A 26643-nucleotide genomic window follows, 5' to 3' on the forward strand; every position below is an offset into this window, starting at 1 on the left:
GCAAAACTGGCTAACTGAGGCCTCAACCTCACCATGATCCACTGGCTGGGGAATTGGCTTCGCAGTAGGACCTAGAAGGTGGTGGTTGACGGAAGCCAATTGCCTTGGTGCATGGTCACCAGTGGGGTCCCTTAAGGCTCTGTCCTAGGGCATATACTGTTTAACATCTTCATCAAAGATGTGGACATTGGTGTCAGAAGTGGACTGGCGAAGTTTGCCAATGACTCTAAACTCTGGGGCAAAGCATTCACGCCTGAGGACAGGAGGGGGATCCAGGCAGATCTTGACAGGCTCATGAAATGGGCGGATGAGAACCTGATGGTGTTCAACACCAAAAAATGCAAGATTCTCCACCTTGGGAGGAAAAACCTGCACCATGCTTATAGGCTCGGCGGTGCTACGCTGGTTAGTACTACAGATGAAAGGGACCTGGGGGTCATGATTGACCACAAGACGAACATGAGCCTTCAACATGATGCTGTGGCTAGTGAAGCAAGCAAAACACTGGCTTGCATTCATAGATGCTTCTCAAGCAAATCCCAGGACGTACAACAGGAGAATGACTCGGCCTTGGTGAGGCTGCAGCTGGAGTACCACGTCCAGTTTTGGGCTCCACAATTCAAAAAAGGATGTGGAGAAGCTTGAGAGGGTGCAGAGGAGAGCCACACTCATGATCAGAGGTCAGGAAAACAGACCTTACGACGAGAGGCTAAGAGCCATGGGACTCTTCAGCCTAGAAAAGTGCAGGCTCAGGGGTGATCTGGTGGCCACGTATAAGTTTATCAGAGGTGTTCATCAGGATCTGGGGGAATGTCTGTTCACCAGAGCGCCCCAAGGGATGACAAGATCGAACAGTCACAAACTCTGCTGCGACCAATTCAGACTGGACATAAGGAAGAACTTTACTGTTCGAGCCCCCCAAGGTTTGGAATAGACTGCTGCCAGAGGTGGTTCAAGCACCCACTTTGAACACCTTCAAGACACATTTGGATGTTTATCTTGCTGGGATCCTATGATCACTGCTGACTTCCTCCCCCCGGGGCAGGGGGCTGGACTCGATCCTCCAGGGTCCCTTCCAGCCCGAATGTCTATGAAATCCAGCTTGGTCAAATGTGGAAAAAAAAAAAAAATGTTTTTGGGGAAAAAAAAATAATTTTCTTAAATATGATTGGGGTCATTTTCAAATGGGCTGATCTCTCTCTCTCATGTAAGTGCTAAATGAACTAAGCAGGTTTTGAATTTTCAGAAACCATTGAGATCCTTCTCAAAATCTCTTAACTTTATTTTTATTCCTAAATGGAATTTAGGCTGAATACTCATGTGTAAAATCTGCTGAATAATAGTTTGTAAAGTCTGATCTACAATTTCCACAAGTGCAGCACAAAATTATTGTGTGTGTGTGTGTATACATGTCCATGGGCAGACCCAAGATCATGGCCTGGGGGAAAGGGGGAGTGAGGATATGGCCACCACCCCCTTTAATTGTGGGGCACATGAGCAATGAAGTAAGTGGTCATATTCCCTCGTGCCACAAATCCTTGATGCTAGTGCTCTTGTTCACCAGCTGATCAGTATGGGGTCTGCTTGGAGCCCATGTTTTGGCATGGCTTCAGAGTCCAAGGGATAAGCACTGCTGCTGTTTGTGCGCGCCAGGTATGCAGAGGCTGCCATATGGAATTGTCATATAAAAAAAAATTACTGGGGAAACAGGGATCTGATGAGGAGCCTGGAAAGGGAACCTAGGACCAGAAACCATCCTAGGTTGAGAAGAGAGGTTATATGAAGAGCTAGAAGACAGAACTAGCAAGGTGAGAAGGTTGAAGGTGAAGAGGTAAGGCAAGAAAGGAAATCGGCACTGGGTATTGGGGATAGGAGGGACAGGGCTGTGATGAAAACTGAGGTTTGAACTTCAAGTCCTGTGGGACAGACTAGGTCTGGCTGAGCAAGAAGAGCCTTGAGCTACACCACATTTTGTTGCTTTGTAGAGAAGGCTCATACACAGTGAGGTCAGCTTACTCTGTCAAAATAGAATTTTCTAAAATTTCAGCAGCTGAAATTCTCGTTACCAAATAATTTTGTATTGAGCATGTACAAGTTATGCATTTTCAAAACCTTATAACTTGGCTAAATTTGACTAGATTTTCATGGGTATAGCAAAGGTTCATCCCCATGACCTAAAAGCTACCAGAGTTCAAGAGCCTGCTCCAAAGGAAAAAAACAAAATTATTCAGAGCAAGGCAAAAATGTAAACAGGTAATTTTATAATCTAAATAGTTAAAAGATTGGCAAAATTATAAATACCTGATCTAAACTCTAGGAAGTGTCAGGCAACTTTAATATGAACTTTTCAACCTCACCTATAATGCTACTTCTAGGGAAATCTCTCAAAGATTTTTCATCTACTGCATTGCTGCTCCCGCATAATGACAAACAGAAGATCACACAGCAGGAAAGCATTTTCCATGCTCAAGCTCTTACCACCCACATGGCTACATGGGGCCCCACTGTCCCATCTCTGAATGAGAGTGAAGTGTAGAGGAAACAAGCATTCCAGTAACCATCAAATACATTGTGAATTTCCTTTTGGCACTGTGTAAGTTACCTTTCAGTACCTGGGTCAAAACCAGCTGTCCCCTACACCTTCCCCATCCTTCCTGCTTAAAAATGGATATCTTGCTAAAAAGGAAAGAGAAATTTTTGTTGATTTTGGAAATCCTTCTCGAGATGATCCAGAAAAAAATCCAGATTTCATGCATGTTGTCATCTCTGACTAGAAATACCTATAGCATCATTCTGATATACTCTCCCAGGTCTACACTTTACTGGTAAGGTCCTGTTTTACCATCATTCCATTCAACTATTTTTTGCTTACTTTTATAAAGCCCCCTTTTCCCTTTTGTAATCTTATTTTAACTGAAAGAATCAGATAAGAAATATTTTTATATATTTAGTCACATACAACATTGTTTTTTTCCTACATCCTTGGCTCTATGACCTTACTTCAACATGTGATTCATTATTCAGCATGAAGGAGCTGATAGAGGGTGTTACCAGCAACAATAACATTGCTATATTGTACCATTTTAAAATGTAAATTAAATAAAGTACTTGGCTTTTAATTTTGGAGATAACATCACACTGCCACAATTGTAGCTTTTTATGCATCTCAGAGAAATGAAGCTTCATTGTATTTTAAACACTTACCAAACAGTTTATTAATAAAAAAAATGCATTTAAAAATGTTTCAGTCTTATTTTGAGCTACATATAAGAGCTTTCAATTCACTGTTTCTAGGAAATTGTTTGTTTACCCTCTCAGGCTATAATGGTGAAATGCTCAAGTCAATTTTATTTAAAAGTAATACAACTTTTTTAACTAATCATTTTTCCTTCAGTATCATTGCTACACTGAAATTAATGCATCAGTTACTGACCCAAAGTTACCTCCTACTGAGCTCACTGAGTTCTGAGTGTTTCACGTATAAAGCCTTTTGGTAACACCCACTAAAACAAAACAAAGAGATCCTTTCATCAAGCACATTTGTTCAACAATGAACAGAAGATACAAGAATATACACAAACGAAATGGGTCATTTATAAACATAGGCAAAATGAAACTCTTTAGAGATCAGGTAGAAGCAGGTAAATTTGTTTCCATTTATACTTTTCAAGCACAATGAAAATCTCTTAACTGTATCCTTAAGAGGAATTCCACACAATAAACCAGATCTTGCAAATCCGAAGGAATTAAGGTAGCCAATGGCGTCAACCTGTGACCTCATTACAGCTAGTTTGACCCTAGCACATAACAGTCCTAAATTACAGTGGATCTATGACCCCGTAGGTCTGGGGTGGGCAAAAAATACAGCCCATGGGCCACATCCAGCCTGCCAAGTGATTCTATCCATCCCACAGCAGGTCCCTTGGCCTTGCCTGGTCCAGACATGGAAGGCAGCCTGGGCCATGATGCATATAGTAGCCTGGGCCATGGCACATGTGGCCAGTCCCACCACCCCTAGGCACAGAGGTGCCACCTGGCACAGAACACAACCCACCCTACCCCCAGGTGCAGCTCCTGGACATGCCAGGGCTGGGCAGCACCATGGTGGGAGTGCAGCAGCTGGAGTTGACTTCCTGGCAGCCCCCACAGCAGGAGCTCACTCTCACCCTTACACTCCAGCTACCAATGTCTTCACCACCACTGCTGGACCTGGTCCCATACCCAGGGATCCCGGCCCATCCACCACACACACACTGCCCATCCCATTCCTGGATGCTGACCCCTAGCGATCTGTGGCCCCATCACATCTGGGGTACCACAAGGGTCTCCATGGAGACCCTACCTGCTCCATCTGGCACCCCCAGCAGTAGGTGGAGGACAGACAGGGCCAGATAGGATCAACTGGCATCTCCCTGCCTCCCCTCCTCCCCCAGCCCCGCTCATCCAGGCAGTGTAAACAGTCATGATGGGAGACTGAGGCTGGGTTAGCACTCCCCTCTCACCCTCAATAGCTCACCAAGTGGCCCTCCAGCCTAAATAATTGTCCACCCCTGCCTTCCACTTGGTATGGTAAGCCTCAGATGGAAGAGAATTTTTTATCTGGTGGGAATAAATAATTTGACCCTCTCTACATGTGCAGGTAAATGCATGATGGGATCTAATGCATGATCCACACAATTGTACATCTTGCTATACCACATGTGCATGGCAGGAGATGTGATTGTGGGAACTGGCAAGAAGCAAGTTCCCACAGCTGGGAGCCCCCTCAGCTGACAGGGCTCCCAGTCATGAGGCTGCCCTGCACACCCTCTTGGCTGGGACACCAGCTTCTGTGATCTCCTAGCTGCTGGGGGTGCCTTGTACACCCTGAGGTTCAGAGACCGCAGCTGCTGTGATTTCCCAGGCACAGGGGCACACCATGCACATCCATGGCTGGGAGATCACAGTGGCTGAAGTCTCCCAGCTGCAGGCTGCATGGTGCAATCTCCCAGTCATGGGGGAGCAATACACGCTTCTGTGGCTGGGAGACCAGGTACCGTGATCTCAGCAGCTTGTGATCTTCTGCATCTGGGAGATCACAGCAGCTGGTCTCCCCACCATGGAGGTGCATGGGGTGCTCCTGTGGCTATGAGACTGAAGCCTCCCAACCACAGGAGCACAGGTTACACATGCAAATTAAAGTTGAGTGGAAGCCAGCTGTAATGTTATTGCATGTTTTTCAGCAATAACTTTATAACTGTTTGGAACTTTTTAAGGCACCATAGTTAATTTACACATGTAGCCAGTCTAAATTAATTGCACAATTAACCAGGCAACTGTATAATAGATACAACTCTTTGAGGGAGCATCTGTGGCTTCAACCTAAATTAACAATACAAGATGCGTCTGCCAGATTTCTGGAAATACTTTACTTTGGGGATCCAGCAGTTCCTACTAATGGACAAAGGCGCTTCATGGAGAGAACAAAGCCTAATTTGTGGAATGGGAGCATTCCTAAGTGGGGACTGTCCTAAAAGTGATATGCTATATCCCCTTTTGCAATTGAGCTCCAAACAACAATTATTTAGATAGCTTTTACTGCTGAAGATACAGGACTTTTGATTTAGTTGAGTGCACAAAGTTTGCATCTACTTGTTGTAGAGGCCCCATGGAAGCCTGTGCCACAGCAGGAACCTGGAGACTATAGGTGTGGGGTGCAGGGAAAGCACTTGCACCAGGAAATTCCTGCATATTACATACCAATCAACTTGGCTCTTTATCAGCTCTGATAAGGATTGTGCTCACAAAATAAAACAGTTGTCCAGAGAAAGGCTGTGGCACAGTCACACACTGTACTGTGATGCTGGGGTATTTTTCTTTTAACTTACTTTTACTGAGGAGACAATGAAGATAGAGATAAAAAAGGAACACATACAAAAGACTGAAAGAGACAGATCTATATGAAACAGAACTGTGTCAAGGAGAACCAACAGGCCTGTCAACCAAAGCAGATCCAGAAAATAGAAGGGAGTATACTGTCTGTCACAGGCAAGGAAATGGGACATAGACCCAAGGCTGTACAGAACACTGATGGGAGTGGGAAAGAAACAGCAACCAGTTCCTACATACTGGGAGAAATTACACTGTAAAAAGCCCATTGGAATGCAACAGGCCAGGGAAGATGCTCAAAGAAGCAGAGGCTCAGATGATATTTTGTGGATCCTTAGGGTATTTGCTGATCCCCAAGAGTGTATGAAGATGTGTCAATATAACAGAGATCAATAGATGGCTCAAAGGAAGTAGACTTGCACCAATATACTAGTCCATATTGGATCAACACCGATAAAAGAAAAAAAATTGTCATTATTGCCAATCAGCTTTTTTTGGCCAGTATATAGCTGATAATGTCTCTGATAAATGCCACATGCATGCGCATAACCGCAGCATGCACGCAGCCTGGAAAATAGTGTCCGGCCAGTAAGTCGGGGGGGGGAGGGGGGCAGAGGAGGAGATCGAAGCCTCCACAGTGAGGGAGAGTGGGGCTGGGGCTGCCTAGCTGGGGCAGGGCAGGTTGTGGAATGGAGCTGCGGGCAGCTCGTCTGGGGCGCAGGGGGCAGACAGCTCCGCACTACTGCACACACAACCAAGGGAAGCATAGGGGGCATGGACTACAACCACCCCAAAATGCCCTGTAGCACCCCTTCCCAGAGCCACCATTGCCCACCCCGAGCAGGGCCCCAGCCCACCCCACCACTGGCACAGCCCCTGGCTTTGAGCCTGCAGTGGGCAGCCTGCCCTCAACCCGCACACAAATCTGGGGGAAGCATATGTCCCCCAACCCTCCCCTGGAGTGCATGAAGTGGTGGGGAGCCACTTCCTCCCTGGCCCCCCCCAACCCTCTGGACAAGCTGCCTGTGGCTCTGCCCTGTGCCCCACCCCAGTTCAGCAGTGTCTACCCCTGCCCCAGGCCCACTCCCTCCCTCATCATGGGAGCCTTGATCTGCCCCCCCCCCACACCACGCCCCTTCCCTCCCCCACAGACTTACCAGCTGGATGCTGCTCTCCAAGCTGCCAGGCTGCATATCAGCTATCAAATTGGTATCAGCCAATATGACTGGTTAATAATCAACCATTGGTATCAGCCAAAAAAATCTTTATCAGTGCACCCCTGAAAAGAAGGATTGGGGCTGCTTGATGACTAGTATTCAGAAAGAGGATTCTTCTCAAAGGATGGAATCCCTCCAAAGTTACTTAGGAAAATAGAGTGTTCCATGATCGGAGAGTTTAAAATAAGAAATTAGAGAAGAAATTTGAAAAAGAGGTGTGTAATCTCTATGGCTGACCTTGGTACACAAGAAGTAGAAAAGCATGAAAATGAAGATAATAGCAAGTAGGATGATGATCAAAGAGAAAGTATTAAAATAACGTAACGGAAAGATAACTTGGGGGTCGAAAAAAAAACCTATGAGCAATTTGCAGCCATTCTCTCCAATAACTTATATGGTTAATTTAGAAGCAGGATTAATGGGTTTTAGTTATAGTAACATTCAACTCTCTTACTAACGAACATTCTCACGATTCCAGTTCTTGAAAAACTGGTGCAACAAGCTGGGAGCGACCGTAACAGGGGCAGCAGCCTGTCATAGTTTCACTAAGTGCGAGCCTCTTCACAGTGGGGGAGCACGCTGCAGAACGAGGAAAGCTGATGTAGTGTGCAGCAGCTCTGGGGACAGGACGAGGACATTTGGAGGGCTCTGGCCCCCTCTGGGCTCCGAAGTTGCCACACACAGTATGCCAAGCTCTGCCCACCCCACAGCATGGCGGCCCTGCTGGGAAGGAGTTCATGCTCCCTGACACTAAGACAGACGCTACTGCCCCCCATCAATGGCCCTGGTCCCTGCCAGTAGACAGGGGGAATTAAATCCCTCTCTGGCCAGTTCAGCCTAGACTGGCCATGCTCTCCCTCCCTTGCTGCCCCCCCGCAGCTTCCCTGCACCCGAGAGCGTGCTCTAGCATCCCCTGGCCTGAGCAACTACAGGCACGTGCCCACAATTTCTCAGTCCAGCAGGGGATGTCTGTCCTGTTACAAACTGGCTGGATCTAGGCAGGTTAGACTAACCTGCAAAGGTTGAAATCAATTCAGACTCTGGCTTTTTGAATGTCTGCCCTTAGCCCAAATGAGCAGAGATGTGGACCAGCCTTCCAATAGGAATAGTGAGTCAAAGAACCTAATTACCCATGAAATGGACCATGATAAAGTTAAAAACAGAATCATATGATGTGGCCACCAGAAACTGTAGGAACTGGACTTGATTATCTAGAAAGTCCCTTCCAGTCCTTAACTTCAGTCCCGGCCTCTCGGTCAGAAATATATTCTGGCAATGAAGAGATCTAAATGAAAAGCTTAATTGTACAGTATAACGCACAGAGCATAGATCTCATTTAACTTCCAAAAACAATTTGCAACTCCTAACATTTTTATCATTTAGATTCTTTTATGGAGAATTTACTCTAGGATAAAGCTTCGCTGGATAATGGAGTGCCCTATTTTACTTTATACACAAGTACAATAAAAATATGAAAAGATGCCTTATTACCAGACATATTTTTCTGATTCATTTTATGAATTTAATTGATTAAAGGTGAGCATTGGGAGTTTTCTTTAACATTATCATGTGAATGGTATGTTAGCAGGCAGAATTTAAGACATGGCAGCTCAAATTAATTCAACATGTAAGCTAACAGATTACTTAACGAAAGTGAGTTCATGCTGGTACGCAGAAAGGAAACGAAGTCCTAAAGGTCTGTCTTTGCAACAAATTTCAGCAAGGATGAATGAAAAGAAAGAAGATTGATCCAAAGTTAATGGGAGTTTTTTCCACTGGATCCAGTAGAATTGGACAGGCCTCTAAGAGTCAGTTATTAGTATTACTGAAAAATAATCTTTGTTAACATATTTTTCTGTTAACAAACAACTGCTGGAAGTCAGTGCTGATTATTTTGGAAGATTTATTAACATGAAATAACTACAATTATCATTTCTTAAAATCTGTCGCTTAATTCCAGTGACAGGGACATAACATACTGATTGTACATTTTAAAATGTGAAGACCAATTTAAGGCAAATGGGATATTTTTGAAAGCACAAGAAGTTAGGCACCAAGTTATGCATGCAATTACATTTCTGTGGATTCTGGTTGCCAAAATTCCTTGAGCTGTTTTGAAACAGTCATATTAAAACAAAAAGGATTAAAACTTTCTTTGCTTAGTGTGCTAAGAGCACTTTCAAGGAGTTATTTAGTTTTATTCATAGAATTGGACACTGTTCTAAGACAGTGTTAAAAACTAAAATCTTTTCCCAGTAACAAGCCATTAGAGGGGTACCAATGTTCATAAAAATGTCTTAATTATTTGATTATTGGGACTTATTATTAAACATGCATAATGGGAAACGCTGCAACTCAAAGAGTAGTAAAAGCATGAAGGATCTTCTACTCTGTTCTATCCTTGAGCTCATTTTCCAGCAAGAATGTGATTAGAGTCAGTTAACGTGAAACAGTCATAAAGGTATTTATAGCTAGCTCTACAAACCTTGTTCCTGGACCACCAGAGATGGAATATGGTTTCATCAGAACAAGTATACAAAAGTTAGCACTGAAGTAGACTATGATCCAGGCAGGAGTGGTACTTTAAGAAAGCTAACTGGCTTGTCTATAGCGACTTTTTAACAGGAACTTAAAACAACTTCCTCTTGAGCTTTTGAACTGTATTCAGCACTTTAAAAATTACAAAAGAAAAGAAGAGGAATGGTGCATGTATTTTTCACACTGCCAACTAAAACTGATAAGGTTAAAATTAGGCTTCCAACATTTAATAAGACTTCATTTAATTATTTCAAGAATAACCATTTTGAAAATGCATTAGTATATATTAGTAGAATGTAGATGCTCATAGGTCACTCAGTGCTAAACTTTTAATCACAAGATTTCCGATTCATTTTTCAGTCCCGCTGTATATGCTTCTTTCAGTCTTCTAACAGCTTTCCCAGCATCAAACCTAATTGGTACTCATGATGAGTCAAAGACCTTTCACAGGAAGAATGGCAGATGAATAGGTTAACCTTGAAGTTTCCCTTTTAGTACAACTACAGCTTCAAAAATGAATATACAAGAAAATCAGCAGATCATCAATTGACAGTATAACAATAATTGTAATTCCACTTACCACAGGTTGGTTGCAAAGGTAACGGCAAAGTTCTCCAATATACTGGATAAGAGTCACATTGTATTTTTTGCAGTCATTCCAAAAATTACTAGCTGAAAATTTCTTTCTTAAGACACAAGTTGCACCTTATGGGAAAAATAAGGGAAGAAATATATCATTGCTCTGTGGCTATAAGCTTTCAATTTTAATACAGAATATATTGGAAAGGTTCTGGAATTTATTTATTTTTTGATACCAAAATTAAACACAAACTTCTATTATGTTAAAATACTACAGTAGTCTCACCAAACAAATATGACAAAACGTAACAGCAAAATTATCTGAGACAGATTCCCATTAATATTGGAATATGAACATAATAGGAAAGCCACTATACATATTTTAGCCTCGGAGGCTGCCCATATACGTGCTTGGGGGTAGGAGGGGTGTTTTAATTAAAGCAGTTCCTGGACAGCCACTCTAATTAAAACAGCTCACCATCATTGTACTAAGCCCTCGAACATTTTAAAATGCCTGTGGGAATCTTAGTCTAAAGCTCATTTGAGGAGGCTTAGATAAAATGCCCCAACGGCCATTTAAAAATGCACAGGAGTTTAATACACATGACAATGAGGCAAGGCTGGAGCATTCCAATTAGAACAGATTCAATCAAATCTGCTCTGACACATTCTAACTAAAACATGAACGAGCACATCTATAGCCAGCCAATTTTGATTAATTTGTGTTTGAATTAGTCTTCTTTGACTAGTGGTTCTCAATTTGCATGTCTTGGAATCTCTCAGTCTTAGTGGGGAGTTATTTAAGAGTTATACACAAGTAAAGGGTATTTAAGTCAGAAGGGGGTGGGGGCAGAGAATTATTTTCCTGTGCATAGGATACTTAACTGTTGTGTATATTGATTTTTGTTACTATAGGGTGGAAGGAGGTATTATGTAAAAGGGATGCTCTGCACTGCAGTAATTCTGGATGAGCACAGAGGCTGCTTACAGACATAAAAACAACAAAGAAAAAATGTGCTTTACTGGAAGCAGAAGCACATTACTTCAACCTGGCTCTGCAGCTCTGTAAAGATTCAATCAACTATTAGATAAACTCACCAAAAAAGCCCCACTAAAGCACCCGATCTTTATAGGCATTGGACGAGTCAGGTCAAAGTAATGTGCTGCCACATCTGGGCATGTGTGGGGTTCAGCGCAAGAGCGTGCCAAGTTAAAAGTAAAGCGCTGGGTTTGGTGTTTTGTTGTTTTTTGTTTTTTACATTTGCAACCACCATGAAATCCTAAAATGCTTTCACCCTTTCTGCCAGAAACAGAGGATTTCATAATGAATTCTAATTCTAGAACTGATATCCACCATGCATTTTGATAAATCACCTAACAAATGAGAAAAAAAAAAAAAAAATGAGGAACAGAAGTTAATTTACTATGGGTATGGACTCTACATATAGCTAAATATTATTCATTCCACTTCCACGAAGTTGGTTATACAGGTTTCCCCTTGCTGTATGTGGGTTCTTTATGTGCAAATTCACTCTTATGTGACGACCCTTTTTATACCAAAATTTTATTATATGTGAGGAAAATTCACTCATGCAATCGGTGTGATGGAAGCCCTCAGTCAGCTGCTTTGTGCGGTGCATTGTGGGAGTGACATGCACTAAAATGTCATCTCCTGTGTGGATCTGTGCTCCTCACTCATTGTCTGTGACACGTGTTTCTGTAGATGACATCCCCATTATGCCAGTACCCTGTGCGTGTGTGTACTGTCTGCTGTTGGCAAGTACCAAAATTGTCTTGTAAAAGTGGTAGCAATGTTTCTGGAGGTCAGTACAGTCAAGGTCTTAGAATGTATCCCTATTTGTTACATTGTAAAGTGGGCTCCCTTTATGCGACTTTGAGTTACATGCCATTTTCCAGGAACGCATGTGCAATATAAAGCAAAGGAAACCTGTATCAGGTAATAAATAAATACATACATACACAAAATAAAACCTACTTCTATATTATGCAAGAAGCAAGACAAAGTATAGATTTTAAGTAGAACATTTCCAACAAAAAGATCAGCAGACAATTGGACAAGATACTCTTTTACCACGATACAAGTAGGATAGTTATACAAAACAGAAATGAGTATGTTCCCTTACTGAATCAAGTATGTAGAAATACTCTGCAAGTAAAAAGTTTTTTGTTCAGTAACCAAACAAATTATTTTAATCCAAAAACATTTTTTTTTAGGGTTTTTTTTTTTTTTAGCCAAAACTAAAAATATATATTTTTGTTTCAGATGTAGCAGAACATTTAGCTCATACACACACACACACACACACACACACAACAAAAACAACCTTTGTTTCCATGTCATGTATTTTTAACAAAGGCAATGGAAATGAAGAACTAGTCAGGCACCAGTCTTTCCTCATTTCCAATTTTGTGAAACTCCAGTCACTCTCATAGCCCCTTGGATACATGATTTCAGTTCCCTCCTGTGTCAGGAGATTTGAACAACTCTCACAACGGAGAAGTGTTTTGGTGTCCCTGAGTGATTACTGAACAATGCAGGTTGTGCTCTCACTCTCTTCTATAGATACTAATCCACTTTGTAGTACACACATCAGTAATCACTGGAGCAGGAACTGCATCCCAGATATCCTACCTCCAAGTAAGGGTCTTAACTGACTAGTTACAATTGTTCTTTCACTCCTCTCTTTCTCCTAATAAAATACAAAGTAGAGCAGCACCAACACTGGGACAAGGGCTAACCCACTTATAACAAAGGTTAGACCACTCTCATGAGAATAACAGGTTCAAGTCATTTTAGGCAGAAGGAAGAACTGCATCTAGGTATCCCATATCCCAGGTGAGACCTAATTGCTAGATTATTGGCAGGAAAAGGGAGGGCAAGGGAAAAAAAAACAGTTTCTTCTTCTTGCTTCTGAAAATCTAACCAACAAGAAAAAAAAAAAAAGCCCAACAAATAATTCAGCAAATTCAGCTGAAATCAAAGTTTCAGTATGATCAAAGTATAAAGTATTCACTGAACCCACCCCCTTCCCCCCTCGCCCCCCCCAAAATACAAACAAATAACCAGTCGGTTTGGGGGAGGGGCGGGGGGGCGGTTTGAGTTTGACATCATGTCTAGCTCTGGCCTAAAGTTGACATTTTGCCCTCAAGTTCCATGTTAACCTGCCTAAAAGGGTTCAAAGGTTCAGCCATAGTAAAACATGCACCCTATAGCTAATGTGATCTATAAAGACAATTTAAAAGATACATTACATACTGATATGTAAAGGAACTAGAAATGCATCGTCAGATATTTTAAGCCTTCAAAAACATATCTTTCTGTATCAATGCTCCAGTTATATGCTTGCTATGTGTTTTCATAGCCTGGCAGACAGTTAGATATTTTAGCCTTATTCATGCGAATGAAGGGCTATGCACAAGGAGACTTTTAGGCAATATTGAGTTTTATATATAAAACCACTTGTTTGGGGGTTCTTAAACAATTACAAAATAAACCAGCCCAAAACAAGTCTCAAAAAATGGTACATAATTTCCCAGAACTTAACAAAAATTACATGACCATAGTTTCTGAAGATATTAATCTAAGAAACCATACTATTTTAATGCATTCCTAAAAGAATAACCCCTTCTGTCAACAATGCTATTATAAAGCATTATAGTGAGGCCTACCTAATTCTATACATCCACAAATGCCAACAAGAGCTGCTGAGCTATGGTAAAGAGGGAGTGTTATATAAAGAATGTCATTTTTAGTAGCACCAAAAGCCCACAAGCCACCAGCAGCATTTAGAACTTGCAGATTGGTGATAACTGCAGCCTTTGGTAAACCTGTAATGAAAAAAGAAAAAACATTAAAAAAAAACCCCACACACAAGCCACATGTTACAGAGGTCAACAAATACTGTTGCTGTGTCTGTTCCATATTCTGTTAAGAATAGTCATAACCATGATTTTCCATCTATATTCTGGACCCAAATTATAAGACAGTCACTTATGTAACACTTGTATGTGGCCTTTCTACTGGGAGAACTGCAGTTCTCCTAGTACAAGTCCTAAGTGTACAAATGTTCACAGTTTCTCTGAGACCAAAAATGGCAGCCCTAGGAGAAAAGTAACCTAAATATAATCTGGTAGAAGTGGTTTCCAGGAGAGTTTCTTATGGCAGAGCAAACACATGTATACTTCCTTCCAACAGAAGTTATAGCACCATCCTCCTGCATCCCGGTATACACTGCTCTGCCCCCTCTACCCAGAATTGTCAGCTAAAAAGCACAGATTATGATGAGGGCATGTCTTTTTGAAATGGTACCATAATCCATGCAACTAACCAGTTGAAGGCAAGAGGCAATTTCAGCAGTAGGCAAATTCAGAACCATTCCATTTCTGGAGAAAGCCTTGGACTGGCTCGCTGTGCAGCCCTTTACAAAACAGCCTCTCATATCTTATCATGCTTCTGCTCCACTTCATTTTAGTATGTGTGAACATGAACTCTTCTTTTAAAACTGTACTAAGAAGTCTGGTAGAAAACAAGCTGGGAAGCCTTTCAGTTACAAACACAACAGTGAAGCAGAAATGGCCTTTTAAAATAATACATTTTTTCTAATTTCTATTAAGCTCCCTGACTGGTGTCATCAGAAGAAGTCTGTTCTTCCTGTGCTTTGCCATAAATCTGTGTTATGTAATAGTGGTATTCTCTCCATTAGGACTCAGAAGGCTTCCAAAATCCTGATCCCCTTAATTTTTAGTCTCCTTATATAGGAAGACTGACAAAGGGGTATAGTTTTCTTTTTACAAAAATATTGTAAAAGAGCTTTTGTTCTTGTGTTTGTTGATAAATGCTGACCTCACATCAGATAATCAGACAGACAGTCTTAAAATGATCAGTTAAAAACCAGTGAATAGTTTACAACATATAAATTTGCATGAAATAATCTAAGAAAAATTTTAAAAGGTGGTAAAACTCACTCTCAAACACACATCACTCCCAGGGATGAAAAAATTATATATAAAATGCATATACATTACATACACAATATTAACAGAATAAAAAATGGATATATAATTAAAAAGAACAAAAGAGTTCCCATTCTCAATTATATCCACAGTCCACTGGTTGGTACCAGTTTCTAGCAATGCTCTTAAGTTCCACAAGAATGTAACTACCAATACCTTGTTGTGCAATACTTTATTCAAGATATATTTTTCATAGTAATCTACCACTTAAAACACACACCCAAACCACAGTATTTGATATTTAGTTCCCTCAACATTAAATTCCAGTGGCTCACTACAAGCTGCATAAGATATTTTATTTTTAATCTACCAGGTATTCATTTAATCAGCAAACCCATGGTCTCATATTACTGGGAAGAATGAAGATGGATTACTTTACACTAGATATGAATCTAAATAGGCTAAGTATGCCAAGTCACCCTTCAAAAATTAAATGCATGCAAAATATTAAAAATAAATAACACCAATTCTCTATGTGGCAGCTTTTTACCTTACCTTCACATGAAGACCTTGAATATAGCTATGAGACTACATTAATTTTACAACTGTAGTCATGGTCTCCATATGAAGGTAGCTTCAATATAGGGAATCAGTATTGTTTACATGTAATATTTTTGTAACTGAATATAGGTTTATCCACAGCAGCACACACAACTGTATTTGTGCCAGTACTATTTAAGACATAGTTTATACTTGAACAATGCCTGCAGCATTTTTAACTACTTTATTTTAAATTTACATAATATATTACTTTATTTGAATTAGTTAAATAATTGTTCCTGGGAGCCCAGGGAAATAAAATAAAAATATATTCTTGGTCAGGAGAAACAAGATGCAATTTACGTTTAATACATCCTGTGGCTGAAACAACAAATTGGTTTTCAAGGGAATGAGGAACACCAATCTGTTTATTCTAACACCATGCTGCTTTTCACATCAGTGACCTAATTTTTAAAAACCTTAATTTCTTAGGAGAAATGCTACAAAACGCAACCATATGTGTCTAAACTAAAAGGCTACTAACTTAATCCTATTTGCCATCTTACAGTGACCTACATACAAAACAACTTAAACCTGTAAAGCAACTTTATATTAAAATGTGTATCATCTTATTTTAAAGGACGTTATAAAATCTCTGTTATAAAGTTTAACCCGACTGCTTTATTATATGAACACACAATATTAGTACTTACTAAGTTTGCAATGCCAAAAATCAGACAAAAAAAAGTTTTGTAAATATTAGTTATGTGCAGTAATTAGAAAGTATCCTGTCCTACTGCTTATACCAGAGATCATCCAGACACAAGAATGCATCCGTTTGATACAGCCCGCAAGGCCATTTGATCCAGCCTGGGGACATGGGGCTTCATTAGTGGTGCTCAATGACAGTCACTCTCCCAATGTCCAGCAGACAGTCTCCAACCTCAGCTAAATCATCCTGACCCGGCAACCTGAAAAGGTTCCCTATTGTTGGCTTACACAATTCAATAGGGGAAGGGAAAGGAGAAAAGGAGGGGGAAAGAGTTCCCTCCAGCAAGGAACAGAGCCTCCCTCTGCCCCCGCTCCGGGGTAGGGCAGCATTACATGGAGATGCCCCTCCCAGCCCCAGGGGGGGGAGGGGAGGACGAGGAGTCCCCACCATGGGAGGAGGAGGAGGAGGGAGAAGAATCCCCTCCAGCATGGAACAGAGCCCCCCTCCCCACCTGATGGGGCAACCAACTCAGCATAGCCCCGTTAAGGTGAAGGGGGCAGGGAGAAGGGTTAATTCCTCCCTCCTCCCTTCCATGAAGCTGGGGTCTGACAGCTCTAGGGGCCACAGCTACAGCCCCCTCCCCTCTGCTCCCCCACAGACTGGCTGACCATGGCTCTGGTGGGGGAAGGAGGGAAGAATTACCCCCCTCCCTGTCCACTTTGCCTTAATGGGGCCGTGCCAGCCAGTGTCTCTGCTAGGGCCAGTCCCTGCTCTGGCTACAGAGCAGAGAGCCCTACCCAGCCGAGAGCATGCTGGGGGTGTCTGGTTTCTCTTAAACCAGGAAGAGGTCTGGGACAGACATTGCATAAACTGGTTTGAGCCAGTTCAGTTACGTCTGATATTACATTCAACCAGGTTCATCTCAAACCAGTTTGGGCCATTTTCAAACTGGTTTATGTGCACTGAATGTCACTTCTGTTATAGGTTTAAACTGGTTTAGGTGTAATGTCTGTCCCTAACCCAAAAGTGACAGATGCCTTCCTTGAGCTCCTGATGCAGCACTACAAAAGAAACTATGACTGAGAAGTCACTAGTAGAACTATCTTATATCAGATACACTAACTGATAGTTTCATGAACAATTTTAGCAACTAATGGAAATACAATTCTCTGGAAAGAGTTTGAGCGGAAAAAAAAAAATCCTTCTCTTGGGGAAAAACAGTACCTGTTGTTCCTGAGGTAAAAATGTAGAGAACAGAAGACTTGAGGTCGTTATCACAGTGGAGATGAACTGGTACAGGGTCTTCAGATGCACCTTCCAGTTTGTCTAACAGGGTATGAACACTTGGCAAAGTGGAGTCTTTTGTCACTACCCAAACATCAATATCTTTTTGGAGACTAGGAAGAATTTCTTTTAGTGTCCCAAGCATATCTTAAAAACAAGAACAACAACATCTCACCTGTACTGCAGCATATTTACACAACATATATTAAAGTTTTAATTATGAATGTTGTATTAGTAAAATATGATGAGACATTTATCTCATTGGTAAAGGAATAGAATAGCCACTGATAAATCTGAGGAGTGACTTGACAAAGCACAAGCAATGCAAGTGCAGCTTTAACTTATAGCTAGATATCAAAAAGAAAGCTATTTACAGTGATTATCTTGTCTTGGCCTCATCCCACCTTGGGCATCTTTCAGTGCCTTTCCAAAGCAGAAGTGCATTACAACAAAAAATTAAGCTTCAAGCCCAATGGACTACAAAGGAAATCATTTCATGATGCGTATACTTAGGCCCTCTATGCAGAGAATAGGGAGAGTTTGGGAAATCAAAAAGGCTAAATGTTATTGAATCTAACCTTTATTGATTAAAAGTGACAAAATGTGCCACTGAAGTGCACAATCTATACAAAAAGGTGGGTAAGCTGGGTCAAAATGATGATATGTCTCTTTTGGGCATGTGCTGCGCTAGGCGCATAGACACACTAAACTGAAAGTAAAGCACTGGGTTTTTTTGTTTTTTCCCCCCCACATCTGTCAGCAGCCTCACGCACAGGTGTGTCCCCCTCTGAAGCTTAGGGGCCTAACTGCCTAGTAGAAAATACAAAAAAGTATGACCAGAAACAAGAACAGAGGCATCTAGGAATCTTGGAGATGTCTGGCAACTGGAGCAAGGTTAAATTGATTTATTTCTGCTCACTTAGTATATAAAACCCACCTAAGGCCCATTTAAGCACTTTCCAAGACCCTAAATGCTTATCTTCATCTCTAGGAGTCTAAATATCCTTGAAAAACAACAAGGCACTTTTCACTATTTTATCTATCATCATTTCATTTACTTAATATGGCACATTCATTTACTGAAGGTTCTCTCTCATACAAGCCTTTGGCTAGAGGAAAATGAAAATAAAATATTATGAATAAACTAAATCTAAGCACTTGTAAAAGGACAAAAAAAAACTGACAAAAAGTGCCAAAATAAAAATAAGAAGTGGCAAAATACAAGATCTGATTCTCAAACAGTGCCTGGGCATTTATGCTTATTTAGGTTTTTTATAACCAGTTCCATGTTCAGAGCACTATACAGAAATGAAGACATGAATCCAGCAATTTAAGGATATGTGTAGTCCTACTGTAGTCAAGAGGATTACTTACATGTTTAAAGTTATATTAATGTTAAAGTGCTTTGCTGGATAAAGGCCTTCATCATAAATTTATACTCAACAGAGACAGTAGCAAGACTAAAGTTAACATCCCAATTTTTAATTGATGCATAAACAAACAAAGTTGAAATAATTTGTCCTTAATCACAACAGGTAAATGAAAAAGCAGGATTTCCCAACCCTGGGACCATTTCTCCTTTAAAACACAGTTAAACACAAAAGCTTGTATATGTTACTTTGTTTTGCCTTTTATAAGGAAAAAGGTTTTTTTAATATATATATATATATATATATATCCCTAATGACAGACCATACTGCATTTCGCAGAAGTTCTGGACAGTCGGGTTTAATACCTGAACAGAACTAATTTTTGCAGTAGTATCCTGTGAAAATGTAACTTATTAAATAGGCAAGGTGAAATCAAATCGCTAATTCTGCTAAATTATCATGTTATAAAATAGGATAACTTTCTGTAGTCCCGAGTCAGAAAGAATGCCAAATACATTTTTGTACTGAAAGCAGTTATAAACTAAATTCAACGTAATAAAAGCTACACGTTATCCGACAGGAATTTTGTTTCCAGAAACCTCCAGCATACAGAAACAGGGGTCAATGACTCTCTTATCCAGTATCACTGTACAGTGTTTTTGCAGATATCCCAAACTGGTGCACAGGAGCTAGGACTTGGGTACCTTGCTAATAATGATCTATCCTCATGCACTGTAGGATAATTATGGATCCTAATAGAGTGGTATAATTAAGCCATAATTAAGGAAGCTATGGAATCTCTTTCCTTAGTGGTTTTCTAGAAAAGGTTTGGTAGTCATCAGAGATTGTTTAGGCATAGCAAATCCTGCATGTGTGGACAGATGACCCTTCACCCACAATTACGCTCTTGACAGCAATGGCTATCACTCCATTCTCTCCAATTTATGAAGATTTCAAATAACAACAAAAAATAATAATTACGGAGCATACTTCTTACACGTCTAGTCTCTCTAGTCTTTTACTTCCCTTAATTTTTTTGCAGCTTAATGAAAATTGTATCATGAAAACATTGGCTTTTTCACACATTTTTTTTCTTGTTGTGATCACTACTAAATACAAAGAAAAATAAGGAATTTGAGACTAAATGTTGGTCATTATTCAGAATTTCAGGTGTATTATAAGGTTTTGCTGTTTAGTACAATGGTCTTAAATATAAATGTGAATATGAAATGCATTTAAAATAGGAGTTGGCCAAGTAGGAGGGAGTCTGGAGCAATTAGACATCATATTACCTAGCAAGGTAGTCTTTCTGAAGAGGGGAAGAAACTTCCTAATTTCAGGTTCTTTACATGGTCATTTAAGATTCAAATATCAAAAAGCTACTGTTCTTTCTTATTAGATCAAGTCTATCTTTTATTCCAAATAATTAAAAGCATGCCTCAGATTGAAAAAATACATGCTTACTGATTTTCTGTTTCCATTCTTAGATCACTCAGGTAACCTAAAAATTTCTATTGCCACGTTTAACTGTTCTTTTTAAAAATCTAATATTGAACACACTTATTATGAGCTGTTTCAGCACAAAGGCTGTACTATGGAATTAAGTACTTGAAATAACATCTGAACTGTTTGTAATTAAATGTTATCTTGAAATAGATTTGAGGTTAGATAAGAAAACAAAAAAAGGCCATTTTCTGGGAGGAATAAAAAAAGACAAATCAGAAACAGCTGCAAATTTTCCTATCATTAAAAGAGCCAGGAGCCTAGTTACTATACTTCTGGAAAAATGGATGTATAATGATCCCTGAAGACAACTCTCAACATGCTTATACATCAACCAAGGATTAGTTATGAAAAAAATGTAAAACGATTCAAAACAATGATCATCACTGATTTGTTGTTCAGTGTATAGTGGATTTCTGCACTAGATTTTGTAAACAGTCTGCTGCTCATTTAACACAGATCTTCTCCATGTGTTGGAAATAAACAGCTGTCTCAGAGAAACTGAAGTACAGCATGTCTGTGGGTACTTAGCACTCACACAGAATCAAATGGTAAGGGAATCCTGGGGGTTGTGAACTTCAGTATTTTGTTTACATTTTGATTTAGGAAAATACATAAACCAATACCAACATTTTAGGATTTGTTTGATCTTGAATAAGTTATCACTTCTCAGCCTCCTGTAGGCTGAGATCAAGTGTTAAGTTTTGACACTAATAACAGTAAACAAAAGTCCTGTGTGGCATTTGCATGGTACGTCATGAATATTCAGATATAAACATTAACAACTTGGCACTCACTGAAAAGTGCAATGTGCACATGCTTTCAAGAAAGTAGAGATCCCCTCACATAAAATAATTTGTTTGCAAATATCTAGTTGGTCTAATAAAAGATATCACTTTTTCCACCAGTTTTGAGATTCCCCCTCCTCCCCCACCTTTATGTTTCCCTGCAACCTTATGAACAGTTCATTTTTGAGCTGTACATCTGTGACACACACTGTTACATTTGAACAACCTGAAATACGTAAATATTCCCTGTTGTGACCTTAGAATAATAGACAAAATACGTTTTGGCTCTAAACCATCCTGAATTGTTAGTCACACAAATGGGTGTTATATTTTTTTCTAACAAACAATACCACTTATTGGCAGAAAGACATGACTACACATTGCCTGATCTGTGCCAATTATCAATGAGATCAACTTGTTCTGAGAAAAATGTTGCTCAATCCATCCAAAAAGGTTGCACAAATTATTTCTAACACAATATTTGAGGGGCACTCAAGTGTACATGCCAATTCACGTGATTCCCATTGTCTGGCACCAGAAAATAAGCTGGACTACTTAAATCTCTTTAATAGTAAAAACCTGTGTCAAACTTTTCTATTTCAGATATGGTGCCTCTTGATACTCAGCCCCTTGTAAGCTGTATTCAGACCCCATATATCTGTAGGGGTCAGGTGCAGCTTAGAATCATGGAGTTTGTGACAATTTGATTGAAATCATACTTAAGACAGTGCAGTGGATACTGCAGTGTGTTTGGGGGACTACAAGTACTTAGTGCAAGTCAAAAGATATATTTGTGTTACCTTGAAAGAGGGCATCAACCGAAGTATGGGACCAAGCGAATTGCAGAGAACAAAGCATAGTAAGCAATCTAAGAAATCAGGAACCAAATCCCACCTTTTCACACTTAGTCAGGGACGGCTCCATACAGGTGGTTATGCAACTAAAACGCTTTTGGTGCAGCTCCACATAGTCTGCATTGCATATCTTGAATTATTCACTGTTCTGAATATTTCAAAATCCTTCCTTCCATTTTTTACTCATTTATTTAAATCAAAATGTGAATTATTAAAAAATATCTGCTTTGAGGAGAACTGAAAGTTCTTCTGCCCACTCTCCATTCAGGTAGCTGATGTCTTTAAAAGGGCCCTCCTGTTTGTATGTAACCATAGGTTTTCCAAATTTACAGCTGCATGAAAAAAATCCTTGTTGCCTCTTATTCTCTAAAAATTATTCCTGACTTATTTTGTCTTCTTCCACTGTAAACCAGAGCGCAGGGCCCATAATGATAGAAAGTTCAAAATAGCATGCAACAGCAGCAGAAAGCAACTGAAAAGTGTGCCAGAAGTCCCATAATTCCCGAATCCTGAAAAGTGGCCAGGAAAGGACTCTGGAACTAACCAAAGTAAACCTTTTTCAGTGGAACTGCACAGCAATGCTAGTGGTGGCAAAGTGGTACTGTATTTCATACCCAGAACTGGTCCTTTCTTAAGATGTAGCACCAATAAAGGTACCATCAAATGCTGTTTGTACCTCCCTGTTCCAGGTGGAGAGATTCTAGTACTATATGTATGCTGTTAATATATACTACTTCTACTCAACCTACTATATTGAGGAATCAAAGTTGAACAATTTCCATCAGTAGCCATTTTCCTTATGTAGGCCTATGTGATTTTTGTCCCTACTGAAAGTTAAGAGAAAAATAAATTCAGAAACAACTGGTCATTATGTGTTTTTGAATCTTACTGAATTGCCTCCTGTTTTAGCAGTCTTTTTGTATAAATATCAGGTTCTAATTACACCTTTAAGATAACCTACCATACACCTGTACAGAATATGCAAAAAACCCCCAATAAAAGTTAAATGTAATGTAAATTAAAGTGAGGGAAAATGTTTCAGAATTATAAGTAGAAAAATCACTACTACAAAGTATAGGTAGACGGGTCCTGTCACTAATCTGTTGGCATGGATGCTAAAGCCCACTGTCAGACCAATAATAGTGGGACAATAAGCAGCAAACCAGAAGTAGGGCTGGTCAATCATTTAAAGGTGAGAGATGTCTAGATTTTGAAATGCGCACACATTCCCCACACTTCAGGATATTCTCTTTTTTAAGATTCTGTTTGGTATTTTGTAAAAATAAAGGGCTATTTACAAAAATTGGGTCTGGATTTGGATGCTGAAACCTTTTTCAGATCAAATTCTCATTCTAGATCCATGATTTTAATTGAGCTCTCTCCAATCAACACTAGTTACAATGCTTCAGACAAAAGTGGTTTTGCTTCCCTCTGAGCACTTAAGATCCATAAAAGGGAACTAGCCCAAAGTGTGCTGGCCATGCCTTGAGCCAGCTTTGATTTCACCCCAACTGCTGAAGGTAAATTGTCCACTGAAAGGCATCTTGTCACCTATGTGCTGCACCGGTGGGGGGTAAACTTTTTGGCAGGCATGCCACAAATTAGCCCCATGCCCACAATCTTGAGAAGACCTATATCTTTTTAAGTGTTTCCCAAGCAAAAAGGGTACTCATTTGCAACTAGACCACTCCTGTGCAACTACTACTATGCAATATGACTATTTTTGGGGAAACCAGGTCTCCAAGAAAGGGAAAAGCTTAGCATGTGAGGTTAAGAGCAGGAGCCTACAAATCAGGTGCATACTATACCTGCCCCAATGACCAGGAGCTTGGGCTCACAACTGCTGATACAGTGCAGGAGGGACTTGGAGCGGATGGTGGAGTTGAGGAAAGCCACCACACAGCCCAGTTTGGCCAACCCAAACCACACGTGGATGAAGTCGGGCTCGTTGGTCATCAGCAGAGCCACGGTGTCCCCCTTCTTCAGACCTCCCTTGTGCAGGAAGACCTGGGCCACCTGGTTACTCCTCGTGTCCACGTCCTGGTAGGTGTAGACGCGCCCATCATAGATGAGGAAGGGCTTGTGGGGCTGCTCTTGGGCCAGCGTCACAAACCTGCCCAGCACCGTGGGAAGCTGCCTCCGCACCCTGCGCACCGCAGCCGACAGCCCGCAGCCCATGGCTTGCAGCAAGTCCCTCAAGTCATGCCACAAGTAGGGGAAGAGCAGCTTCTGAAGGAGGTGCAGGGAAACCAGCCCCACAGCCACGCCTGGCACCCACGAGGGCAGCATAGGAGCCAAGGAGCGGCTGGCACCTGCAAAGAAGAGGGTTACAGCCAGAGGCTTGCGAGCAGCCCTGCAGGAGCCTCCACCTAGGGGGACCCCGGGGAACAGCCCCAGCCCTTCCCTCGGCCTCCTCCAGCCCTGATGTACTCAGCGAGCCTGCAAAGCCCCTTGAAAGAGCCCCCCCCAGTTTCCTCATCGGAGCAGAGCGAGGGCTGCCCTTGCCCCAGCGGCTTCTGCGTCCCCCGGCCCGAGACTCACTGACCGCAGCAGCCTCCTCCGTTTGCACAAGGCGGGAACTGGTGCTTGTGCCGCTGTTTGCTCGCTGCTGCTCCCTCCCCCCCGCCTCCCTCGGCGCTGCTGCTGCAAGGCGGGTAGCCCGAGAGGGGTGGCTCTGCCCCCGGCAACCCCTCGCGCGCCACCAGGAGCCCCCTGCTTCGAGCCACCGCCAGTGGTGGCCTTAATCCCCCCTGCTCCCCCCCTTAATCCCTTATCGCCCAGCGAAACGCTGCAGCCACCAGATCCCAGTCCACCTATTAGGCATGCCAGAGGTTTGAGGCATCTGCATGCAATCCCGCTCCGCCCTGAAGAGGCATTCACACAACAAGAAACTGGAGGACTCCTCAGCCCCACTTCTCCCGTCGTAGCTTCCCTTCCTTCATGCAAAAGGGGGCTAGGTGTATGGCAGCGCTGAAGGTGTGGGCTACAGGTCTCCAGGCATCGTCTTGCCTTTGCCACTAAGTCCAGCTTGCATCAGTTTTTTGGGAGGCAGGGGTGATCAAAAAGCAGGACTGCCATGGTCTGTTATTGCTTCCCTGTGTGGCACCCAGCCCTGCCATTTTCCCTGCAGCCAGTACAGTCCTGCTTGTCCCCAGAAATGCACCTGCTTTCTTACTCCTTTGGTCTCCTATCCAGCTGGTACCTCCCTACCCCTTTCCTTCCCACTGGCCTCCCATGCCGCCCTAGCTCGGAGGTGAGCAAGTCTAGCTAAAACTACCTATTCATGTCTCAGCAGGGAGGTGAAAAGCAAACTCTTCCTGCAGCTACCCAGAACTTTGTTATAGCAAAAGCTTTCCAGAAACCTAATGCCCCTGCACAGAATAAGATTCAGAAGTTAGATTTACAGATATAAAGAGAGAGAAAAACGCAGGTCTCTCAGCTGGTACGTCCAAAACTGCTGTCCTAAGCATCAGGCACCTAGGAAGGGGTATGTTGGCTTGTCTCGCCTCCCGCTTTGTAGGCTCATTTCACCTGAGCCAAGTGAGAGAGGAAAGGACAGGTGCAAACTATGAAATCAGAGATGACCAGGCTGCTGGGATCACCCAGTCCTGAGTGTGAATTGGGTTATCTGACCGGGCAGCTTACCTTGCCCTTCCTTTCCACTTCAGGATCTTGCTGCCTGCCCTCCCCAACCCCACAATGGCACGAGCAGGGCAGAGGGAAACAGCGACAGGCCTTTTGCAAGCTGAGCAAGAGCCATGCATGGGAGAGAGCCTCAGAGGGGAGGAAATCAGAGGGTGAGTCTGGGGGGCAGGGGTAGGGCAGCCGGCTATGAGGGCCACCACCTGTGAGTAGGCCTTGACTGGGCGCAGGCAGCACCCGCTGGGTCGGCTTCTCTTTCCCTTTCCCATCTTCCTATTTCTTTCTTTCCACTGCTCTTTTCTTCCCTTTTGTTCCCAATTTCCCTCTCACCTCAGCCTCCAGTTTCTCTCGCTGGGAAAGCGGTTCTCTAAACTCCTCTAATGGGCTTAAAACCCTCAGGGTGCCACTTGCCCAGGACACAAGGGGGCTCTGGCAACCTGCTGGGCAAGGCAGCGGCAGTGTTAACTCCTTTGCTACTAGCAATGACAAGCCCCACCAGCTGGACCCAGCCTGGGACCTGTATGTTTAACTCCCCTGCTCCAAGGTTGCATTCTCTTCTGAGCTAAATAAAACAGCCTGTGCTTTGGATCATTTTTCTTTATGTTGCAGAAATAAATGTCTGCTGTTTGTGATGGGTGTCACTGCGCTGATGCTGTTCACCTGGGCAAATACTTTAGTTCTTGTGCCCATGGCTGCTAGGTATATTTTTGGGGCTCTGAGGAATCTCATGACTGGCATTTCAAACCCACACCAGTATAAATAATTTGCAGTGGT

At 41.9% G+C, this 26643-nt stretch overlaps 1 protein-coding gene across 6 annotated transcripts in view; it reads right to left on the reverse strand.

The window, feature by feature from the left end:
* The window catches only part of LOC102577186 (long-chain fatty acid transport protein 6), a 52366-nt gene extending 26663 nt beyond the window's left edge, over positions 1–25703 (reverse strand). For 3 of the 6 annotated variants that reach the window (XM_059724890.1, XM_014608800.3, XM_059724891.1), the window contains exons 1-5: positions 25632–25703; positions 24036–24539; positions 17653–17859; positions 13893–14051; positions 10204–10328 (exon numbers count right to left, since the gene is read on the reverse strand). In XM_059724890.1, coding sequence (XP_059580873.1) covers positions 10204–10328; positions 13893–14051; positions 17653–17859; positions 24036–24516 — 972 coding nt within the window. In that variant the 5' untranslated portion in view covers positions 24517–24539; positions 25632–25703. Of the gene's footprint in view, positions 1–10203; positions 10329–13892; positions 14052–17652; positions 17860–24035; positions 24540–24768; positions 24850–25040; positions 25096–25631 lie in introns of those variants that run through there. The other 3 variants (XM_059724889.1, XM_006276136.4, XM_006276137.4) reach the window with 3 other exon arrangements.
* Between the last annotated feature and the right edge of the window lie 940 nt (positions 25704–26643).

This window comes from Alligator mississippiensis, chromosome 3 (assembly GCF_030867095.1).
Source record: "Alligator mississippiensis isolate rAllMis1 chromosome 3, rAllMis1, whole genome shotgun sequence".
NCBI classification, from domain to species: Eukaryota; Metazoa; Chordata; order Crocodylia; family Alligatoridae; genus Alligator; species Alligator mississippiensis.